This window comes from Humulus lupulus, chromosome 2 (genome assembly GCF_963169125.1).
Source record: "Humulus lupulus chromosome 2, drHumLupu1.1, whole genome shotgun sequence".
Lineage (NCBI taxonomy): Eukaryota > Viridiplantae > Streptophyta > Magnoliopsida > Rosales > Cannabaceae > Humulus > Humulus lupulus.
In genome coordinates this window covers 53,292,599-53,303,019 of record NC_084794.1, presented here as the reverse complement: position 1 = coordinate 53,303,019, position 10,421 = coordinate 53,292,599, and the positions used below count along the sequence as shown (strand labels likewise).

General features: G+C 34.9%; 1 protein-coding gene across 2 annotated transcripts; it reads left to right on the top strand.

Moving 5' to 3' along the window:
* The first annotated feature begins 275 nt into the window (after positions 1–275).
* Positions 276–10,039, top strand: LOC133817817 (WPP domain-interacting tail-anchored protein 1). Of its 2 annotated transcripts, XM_062250421.1 has the most exons (5): positions 276–401; positions 980–1,571; positions 6,516–7,726; positions 8,902–9,090; positions 9,681–10,039. In XM_062250421.1, exons 2-5 carry the CDS (start codon positions 1,019–1,021, stop codon positions 9,864–9,866), a joined length of 2,139 nt encoding a protein of 712 aa, XP_062106405.1. In that variant the 5' UTR covers positions 276–401; positions 980–1,018; the 3' UTR covers positions 9,867–10,039. The 2 variants fall into 2 exon arrangements, with proteins under 2 accessions (XP_062106405.1, XP_062106406.1); XM_062250422.1 differs by lacking the exon at positions 9,681–10,039 and having other exon boundaries at positions 8,799–8,997.
* The last annotated feature ends 382 nt before the right edge of the window (positions 10,040–10,421 follow it).

Here is a 10,421-nt window from a genome sequence, read left to right as displayed (position 1 = left end):
TAAATAAAAAACAATAAAAAAAATGTATTTAAGAAAAAAAATCTCAAAATAAAAGCCCAATACATTGACCCAAAATAAAAGCCCAATAATGAATCCAACAGCAAACCAAGTGCCGTAGAGAAGAGACAGGCCACTAGCAAGAACCACGTATCATGCGCACCGCCGCTTACGTTAACTGTACACGCACTAATCTTAGACTTAGATTAACAAATTCTCTTACATTACTTAATAAATACACCTTTATTTTTCGGAGGAATCTTACATTACTTTTTGTCTTAGATATTTTTTTTTTTTTACACATTCTTTCTCCTGAAAACGATCATCGTCGTTCTCCATGGATTTTTCTTCGTTTTGAAACTTCCAACAAAACCCGCGAAGTTTATCAGAACAGAACAGAACAGGTAGAATCTTTCATTTTCTTTTTCCTCCATTTCTCAATAAGAATTAGGCTTAAACTACCGTGGTTTTACTTGCTTTTCCAATGTTTTGTTGGTTTATTGAGTATGTTGTAAACTGCTTAAATGGGTATTCATGATTTTGTAAATTATTATGGGTTTGAAGGTCCTTTGGTTATTGTAGTGGATATATTTCCAATTGGGTGATCCATAAATTTGCATTTATATATGTGGTGGGGGAAAAGGGAGAGAATATGGGCATATGACTGTTTTCTGATATACGTTTGTTTGACATGATGGCATCTATATGTATTCTCCAATGGTGGTATAGAGGTTGATACAGACAGCACTATAGGAAGTGTTGCTCTTAGTTTTCTTTCTATCCAGGATAATGGATGCCTGAGCTTGATCCCTTGTGAAGAAATAATGTTTTTATGGATTCTGTTATATCGAAAAATTTGTATTGCTTTTTATATTATGGGTGTGACATGTTAAACATGAAAAGCAGAAATTCTATAGTATTGCCATTTGTATTATGATTATTTTCGAGAATTGCATTGATTCTGTTTTGTTTTTGTTTTTAGTTTTTGAATTCCAGGTTGGAGAACAACTGAGCCTTTGAAATGGATTTTAATGATGCTCATGTACCTAGTGTTTCTGCTGATCATGGCTATACTCTTGACCAAGAGACAGATATGGGTAAGGTTGACTTTGCTGACAGAATTTTGGTGAATGGGGAGTTAAAGAATGCTGGGGAGTTTTTAACACAGCTAGAGCTTGATTTAGCATGCACTTCTGAGAAGATAGTCAACACAAATGTTCTAATGATGCATGTGGCAACAAGGGAAAATGACTTTGAAGCTTTTGCTGCGGAGAAAGAGCATTCATCAGATGATTCTTTAGAGAAAGCTTTGGAATTTGATTTCTTATCTGGAGTTTTGGAATCAGAGGTGAGCGAATTGGATGGATTCATGGCTGTACTTCAATCGGGAGTTTTCAATGCTCGAGCGTTACTATCTTCATGTTCAAATGCGGGAGAAACTTTTAAAGAATTAGAAGAAAAGTTACACGATTGTGAACAATCTTTTAAGCAGTCATTAGACCAGTTTTCTGAAATTCAGACACACTCGATGTACTTGCAGAGAGCTTTATCATGTTTCGATCGACAAGAGAATGGTAAGCTACATATTCCTTATCAAGTAGTTTCATTTTTGTAATTAGTATTGTTGAAATGTAATAGTGACTGTTACTTCCTTAATATGATGGTTGTGTAAGATCATTACCTGAGCTATTTCTGTTTGACCAAAGACAAAATAGGTGACAGAATTGTGGGAATTGAAATGAAGTTGATTTTTGTTGGGGCCATTTTGATTTTTTTTGGAAACAAAACAACTTGTATTAATAAAAGAATATACAATACAAGTGAGTGGAGAAAACAACCACAGGAAACTCAAGAAAAACAAAAGCTAAGAAAAAAAAAAATGTATCTTAACTACCACAAATATACAAAACAAAACGTTACAACAAAAAATTCCACTCTCTCAACCAATTTGTGAGTGAGAAGTCTTTGAAGTCCTTATTTGAGTGGACCCAAAGAGCAACACTCATTATAACTTTATCCCAAATTTCTTCCACACTGTTTTCCATTTCCTCAAAGATTTTCTTATTCCTCTCTAGCCAAATAACCCAACAGATAGCTGTTACTACAATCTGCCAAAGAGTCTTCTTCGCCTTTGAGCCGCTCACCTGAAACGAAAAGCACCTAGACAGTTTGCTGGAACACACCAGACCATTTTAAATTCTTCCAAAATCTTGTACCAAACTTGGATTGAGACCGAGCAGTGGATGAACAAGTGATCTACATTTTCAGAATTTTTCTTACACAAAACACACCAATCTGGGGATAATGTCATATATGGCCTTCTTCTTTGTAAAACATTTATTCACATTCACTTTCCCCAAAATAATTGCCACATAAAGACTTTTTGCTTTAGGAGGGACTGTTAATTTCCAAAGAAATTGAGCCCACAAACAATTATCAAAATCCGCACCTCTCTGAGAACATCAGAAGCAGATTTACAAGAAAAGCTCTTAAAATTATCCCCCAACCAAATTCTGCTTTCCTCCGGATAATTACTTAATCTTACTCTTTGCAATCTCTCCACAAGCCTCATTATATTAGGAACTTCTCTATTGTTGAATATAGGTTCCTAAAGATGTAGGTTCCAACCTACATTTTCTCTATCATTTCCGAAAAACTCTGATTCCCACTCCAAATATCTTCCCACAACCGTATAGACTTCCCATTACCTACTCTGAAAGCAACTTTTTCCAGAAACTCATCATAAGAAGCAGACAATATCCCTCCATGTACTTGAAGCAGTAAGAATACTGCCTCTTTTTGAATCCTATTTATTTTGATGAAGACCAAATTTACTCTTTACCACCCTATGCCATAATGACTCTCTCTCCAATGGAAACCTCCACAGCCACTTCGTCCACAACTACTTATTTCGGAACAACAGATTTCCTATGCCTATCCTAACCCCCCTGAAATGACACTAAATCCTTTTCGAATCTTCATCAAATTTTAGACATACTCCTCCTTAGCTTCCACAAAGAACAAAGAATTATCCGCAAACTGTAAGTGTGTCACCTCAACTTTTTCCCTTCCCACCACAAATCCATGTAACATGTCTCCTTCCTTAGCTTGGTCAATTAGTCTCAACATCCACCACAAGAGTAAATAAGAAAGGTGACAATGGATCTCCTTGTCTCTGCCCTCTTGAGCCTCTAATTTTACCTCTCAGCCTTCCATTTAGAAAAATGGAAAAACAAAAAACTGAAGTTAAGAAACCTTTAATCCACTTCCTCCAAATCCTCCCAAAGTTCTTCTTTTTCAAAACCAAATCAAGAAAACTCCATTCTACCAAGTCGTAAGATTTTTCAAAGTCCACTTTAAAAATCACCCCCTTCTTGATATTCGTCTACTACTTTGTTAGCAATCAAAACAACATCTAAGATTTGTCTTCCCTCCATCAAAGCGCTCTGTGTTTCAGCCACCGACTCACTGAGTAACCCCTCTCAATCTTAAAGACAACACCTTAGAAATGATCTTGTACAAACTGGTGACCAGATTAATGGGCCTATAATCCCTAACTTTGCATGAATCTACCTTCTTTGGGATTAAACAAACATACGTCTCATTTGTTATCCCATGAACAATTCCATCCTTTGCAAATTCAGCAAAGACTCCAATCAACTCATCTTTAATAATCTCCCAATTCTCTTGATAGAATGCCATTGAGAACCCATCTAGTCCTGAAGCTTTGTCCCCATCACTCTCAAACATAGCCTTTCTAATCTCTTCTTCTTCTTCAAAAGGTCTCTCCAACCATTCAGACATAAAATTGGAAATACCTTTCCAATCCAACCCTTCAATTCCCATCTTAGAATTGTTATTGGAGCCATACAACCTCCATATAAAAGCCCAAAATTTCCTCTTCTATATCCCCTTCTGTAACAAGAATCGTTCCATCATCCCTCTCTATCTGTGCAATATAGGTCTTTGACTTCCTTGCACTAAGAAGACTATGAAAGAGGCGTGTATTTCCATCTCTTTCTTTTGCCCATTGAAATTTTGATCGAATTCTAAGAGTTTGCTCCTCCTCCAACAAAATCTGTTGAAGATCCCATTTCACTTTCTCTCTCTCCTTTTTGTTAATTCAGATTCCATCTACCATCCTCTTCAAAACCATCCAACTTCTTAATTCTTCTCTCAAGAACCACCTTCACACTGCGTCTATTCCCCATAATTGTACGACTCCACTGTCCATGCTTTTGTTTCACACTAGACAATTTCTTCATAAATTTATAGCCACACCAACCAGACACTTGAGCCTCTAGCCACCATTTAGCAAACTCTCCTTTGAAAGATTTTTGCTTCAGCCACATATTATCAAATCTAAATCAAGTTCATAGCCACTTAACAGTCAAATATTTCTTTTCTCCAGGATTTCAAGATGGGAACCTTCAGTTCCTTTCTCCTATTTTTTCACTGTCCCTTTTTCTGTCTTCTTTTATTGATTTTATACTCTCTGTTCTTACATCTGTCTTTCATTCACTTTCTTAGATGTCCTTATTATATCATATGTTCTTTGTTTTATGCGGCACGTGTACTTTGTATGTGCTGCTGTTTGGACGGGGTTGAACTTTCTTATCATTCAGTTGAACAGAGAATATCTATCAATTACCTTATTATTCTCACATTACTGAAGAGTCTTAATACCATATTTCCAGTTTTCTTGATCGGATGACTTTCCAGTTTGTTTACCTCTACATCTTTTCGGTTGGGAAGTTTGGTTTCCTTCTCATTATCTTTGCTCGGATATGTACCTTTTGTTCGTTTAGTTTGGGGTCTTGTTTTATGTATGTTGTGAAAATTATATGTGCAAGTGTACACAGTCCAACACAAGTAATATAATGATAAGTGAATCGTCTCCACAGGGATTGGTATTAAAAAGTTCAATGTAAACACCAATTAATTACAACTTAGAAATTTAAGAAACTGAATTGAGTGGTTGTTGAAACTAAAATAAAATGAAAGAAATTAAAATATGCTTAAAATTAACCACAAGTTCTAGAGAGATATCAGCAAGAAGAATTATCAATGGAAAAATTGGACTTGAATAGCTAAATCCCCTTATGTCAAAAACTGCCCAGAATGCTATAGCATTAAATTTAGCAAATCGCACCAGAGTTAACTAGAATTCCCAATATGCTCACCAGATTTTTCCAAAACTCGTGAATATAGTTCTACCATCCAATTAAATATATTCCTATATCAAATCAGACTTAAGAACACAAATAACAGCACCAATTCTCAAAAGTTATGCAAGGTAAGTAAAATATTCCTATTCTACTCACTAAGAACAACCTAACAATGGTTATGCTCTTGCATCATTCAAGTACAAACTACTACATTCAACCTTTCCAGAATTAAATCTAGCTTAATAATCTGCCATTGTTGGCCAAACAACAACAAACAATAATCATGAACAACACTTGAATGAACAATGGTGAATTTACGTAAATATGCATTTAAACTTAAATAACTATGACATAGGGTTCTTTAACCATTCAAGTCTCAAAAAGCTTAGCTCATAGCTAAATTAGTATCCAAAATCTGAAATGGAAAATTGATATCCATGTGTTCTAAAATAGCTATTCTAAATTAGGAACTACAAAATTTAAAGAAGAAGAATAAATGGGACAAATCCGATATAGTTGGTGTATGAATCCTCCTTGTCCTTCTCGTTCCCCTTCAACAATTGTACTTCTCTATATTTTTCTCTCTGTTTTTCTGTTCTTTTTCTGATGATAGTCCTTCAATGGCTGCCACTACTCTAGATACGGCTGGTACTCCTTTCCTTTCCAAATTAGGGTACAAAAACATCATCTCTCCAATTAGAAAGCCCATCTTATTTTCCTCCACTTAGGCCCACTAAATTGGACCACTTTTCTGCCCAAAATAACTCCAGCTGGCCACGAATTAAAAGGAAATGACACAGCTGCCTTTAATTTTCCACGTCAGCAAGTGAGCTCCAGCATGCTGCAGCATGAATTTAGCAATCTGGAAAGTTTCAGCATTTGCTTCCAAACCAAACTTCCAATTTTTCTTCTTCAATCCTTCCATGGATAGCTTGATTCCCTTTTTACACAGAAAAATAGAACAAGATTAGTTATTTACTTTCAATTTAAACCCAAAATATTGTAAGACTCCAATATTAGATCAACTAATTATATAGATAGATAACAACTTAAAGTTAACAAACAAACACCAAAATCATCACTCTTTTTATGCATAATTAAGTGTAAAAGTCAAATAAATAACTCTATATCATAGAGTTATCAATGTACTTGTTTTAGGCCCATGCTATTTTATTCCTCAACAATTTCTTGGAAGTAATGAAAGGCATCTGGTTCTATCCCATTCTCCTGTTTTTAATTTTCAGTTAGAAACGAATTCCCTCTTTGATAGAGACTTGAATTGTGTGTTTATAAACAAGTAGAACTATTAATTTATCCTAGTATCTCACTGTCAAATACACACGTTGACAGGGAATGGCCACAAAATTTTAGAGGAGGATCAGATTTTTAATGCAAATGCAGAAATAAAAATGCAAACTGCTGAACAACAAAGACATATTTTGAGGATGCTGGAGAAATCTTTGGCAAGAGAAATGGATCTTGAAAAGAAAATGACAGAATTAAGACAAGTTGAAGAAGAGCTAAATCAAAGGCTGGTCTCCTCAGAACAAGAAGTATATTGCATGGGAGATGAAACAGAAGATGTTTGGGAAAGATTGTTTGAGGCGGATAATATGGCTGTGGTTTCAATGGGAATTTTAAAAGAGCTGTTGGGTCGATTGCAGATACTCCAACTCAGTTTGAACAGTTCAGCTCAACAAGAGACTCAGCTAAGATCAAAGCTTGAAGGTTCCGAGGAAGAGCTGAAGGCTAAAGAAAATTCTTTGAGCAAGCTGGAAAGCAGCAATGCAAAATTTAATGACTTGCTTGTTGCACAGACAAATGAACTAAAATCCAACTTGAGAGACGCTGAAGATAAATTAATTCTTGCCAATTCAGAAGCCTTTACTTTAGGTGAAAAGGTCAGCTTGCTTGAGAAAGAGCTGAAGGAATCTGAGTTTCTGCTGCTGAATGCCAAGTCTTCTGCAGATGGTAGTCGGGAAGAGCTTAATGCTCTATGTTGCAGAATCAATGAAATGGGAAATGTTATTGCAGATTCTGAAGAGAGGATATCTAAAGCAGAAAGTAGGGCTGAAAATGCTGAAACCAAGTGTAAATTATTAACAGAGACCAATATGGAGCTTAATGAAGAGCTGGGCCTTCTTAAGAGTGGTGCCGGTGCCTCTGACAAGGTTGATTCCCTTGAGAGGCAGTTAAGAGAGTCTGATCTTCAGCTACAATGTGCCATCGCATCTGCCGAAGCTAGTCAGGAGAAGCAAAACCTACTGTATTCTACAATAGCTGATATGGAGAATTTGATTGAGGATCTTAAGCTGAAGGTTTTAAAATTTGAAAATCGGGCTGATAGTGCAGAGGATAAGTGCATCATATTGTCTGAATCCCATGCAGAGCTAAATGAGGAATTGAACTTTCTGAGGGGACGATTGGAAAGCTTGGAAGCGGTTTTACAACAGACTGATGAAACAAAGATGACTGCTGCAGAGGGCATCAGTTTCCAGACCAAAGTCATTACAAATTTGGTTATGCAACTGGCTTTTGAACGAGAACACCTTCATAAACAGGTATTGACCAAACACATGTTTGTCATTATTAAGTGCCCTTTTATTGTGAGGGTTTCACTCCCACCCTGGCAAAGTAAAACTAGTAATACACTATAGTTAAGTAGGAGGAAGATATTGCACTGTGACCTACATGTGGTGTGAAGTTGGGGTTTGTAGGGTTGGATTTACTTTACATATTACCAAGCCAAAAGAGGGAAAGTAAAAAACACACATGCTTCACTTTTTTCACTGAGTAAATAGGATTTTTGCCCCTCTCATTACTACCACTACCAACACTACCAAATCATGCTCCCCAAATTTTTTCACTTGTTAAAGATTCTCCCAAATTATTAAAACTACTTAAAAATAGATCCCTTGTTCAAAAGAGCTGACGTGACATGCTGAGGAATTAGCACTTAATGTTTTCATACCTCCTAAAGTGCCCCTTGAATGACCCATTTCTAGTAATTTTAATAGTTTGGGAGAATTTTTAACAAGCGAAAAATTTGGGAGCACGATTTGGTGTTGGTAATAGTTCGGGGCAAAAATCTTATTTATTCTTTTTTTTTAATCCATCAATTTTTTCTTTTATTAATGGTCTCGTTATAAAGTTTGTTTTCTTTATTACTTGTTGAACTTCTCACCATTTTAGATACTTTGTTGCATATTGCATTCTATTATCCAGTTTGAATTATAAACAGTAGTAGCCAATTTAATAAAATATGTATTACAATTATTTATCGTACATCCATTTTTGTTTCACAGTTGTGTGTTACTTTTTTTTTTCTTCCGTTTCCCTCTCCTGTCCTACAAAGTATCTAACATTCTTGAGATGAGAACGGAAATACCTGGTTGTTGCGCGTCAAAAGTCCCTACTTGGGCATGTAGGCCTTATTTGGAAGAAAAACTGCGTGAAAATATAATGAGGAAAATATTTTCCTAAAATTTTGCAAGTGATTTCTGTTAATATATTTATAATTGTTCTAAATTATATAAAATTATACTATATTTAAGTTTTATTTTTTCTAAAAAATAATCTCAATTTTTTGTTTAAATCTAAACAAGAGTCATTTTTTTCCTACTAAAATCCAAGATCCAAGCAGAGGGGTGATGTGCAGTTTCTTTCCTGGCACTAAAAGTATCATGGTGGGCTGAGCTCTCTGCGGACTGTAAGTTGTTTATTGTGTTACATGCAGATTTCTTCGTTGGCAACTGAAAATAAAATTTTGGGGATGAAGTTACAAGAAAGCAACGAGCATGTGGTTATGAGGCATGATTATAGAGGACATGATAAAGAATTTATGCGGCCAAAGGATGATTTGAGCACTGCTACTGGCTCAGAAGTTAAGGAAGAAGATACTGTGGTGTCTACTATCAGTTCTAAGGTAGGTCATTCATGCTTCATTGTATTGTTTGATAAATGTCTGATGGTTGGACATGAAAATCTATTCTTAGTGTTTACTTTAATTTTCACTTGAATATTTCATTTGTAAAATTCAAGTTTCTTTTAGTGTATCATATTTATTTGCATAGTGGCAGGTAGGGTTGTGGATGTTAAATATTTTTTTTCTCATGATGAACAATTTTTTGCATGCTGCCTTCAATGATTTTTTTTTTCTTTCACCATAGAAAATCTCTATTGACAGTACAAGAAATTCATTATTGTTGTGTGATTATTTTTTTTAATGCATTCTTGTTGTATAATTTAAGCTAAATATTAGATTGCTAAATTCTTTTAGCGTTTTGTATTCAAATAGAATTTGGACTTAGAAAATGAATATCTGGTGAAGGAATCCATCCTCGTTGATGTTTTTTTTACATGTTGAGACATGAGTGTCATGGTGGAACTACTGGAGTTTGTTGTTTGTTGTGGTTGTTTTATCCTATCCATTTGTTGTTTATCGAGTTAATTAATTTGGATTTAACCAACTTATGCTTGTTTTGATATTTTTCTTTGTTATATGTATTTTATCAGGTGGAGAAGACTCAAAAAAGTGTCTTTTCGGGTGAGAATGAAGTAGATGCTGTGCCAGGACCAGAGACAGTGCGGAGAATAGATGCAGGAATCTTAAACTTTAAGCAAGTTTTCTTAGCAATGCTTGTTATGCTGATATCGGCAACTGCTTTTTATAGTTTTCAACTACAAAAATGCCAGTTGTGATCGCGCTGCCAAAATTTTGAAGTAAGTTATTATGCGGGACATTCAAATGTCGAATGACGAAGAACACTTAGATCTATCATGAAATATGTAGCTGAGTTAACAATGCTAACCCTCAAGGAAGACTCCTTTTGCTAAAGAAAATAAAGTTACCTAATCTCTTGTGGAATTGATTACTTTTAAGTGGTGCTATTCTCTTGTGGAATTGCTTATTAAATAAAATATGTGGGACTACGAATGATGGATAGAAATTCACCTAGCCAAACACACATGTTTAGACACTATAATACGACACTATATTACGAATAATACATGATACGTTAAAATTACAAAATTGGAATAAAATAATATTCTTAGTCAATTTTAGTAATTTTTTTTCTTCAATATAATGAAATTGCCCTCAAATATAAGTGATAAACTCATAAGATTTAATGTTAAAAAAGGTCTGGACATGTGTTTTACCCTAACTGATCTAACTTATAATTTTTTTTTGAAAAATTGATTTTGAAATTAACAAATATTTTAGATCCTCTACATAGGATTTGAAGGAGAGCAGTG

Excerpts from the sequence above, each read along its gene's own strand:
- LOC133817817 (XM_062250421.1), top strand. The coding sequence starts at position 1,019 with ATGGATTTTAATGATGCTCATGTACCTAGTGTTTCTGCTGATCATGGC. Across the intron at positions 1,572-6,515 it reads TTTCGATCGACAAGAGAATG|GGAATGGCCACAAAATTTTA; the intron begins GTAAGCTACATA and ends ACACGTTGACAG. Across the intron at positions 9,091-9,680 it reads TGTCTACTATCAGTTCTAAG|GTGGAGAAGACTCAAAAAAG; the intron begins GTAGGTCATTCA and ends GTATTTTATCAG.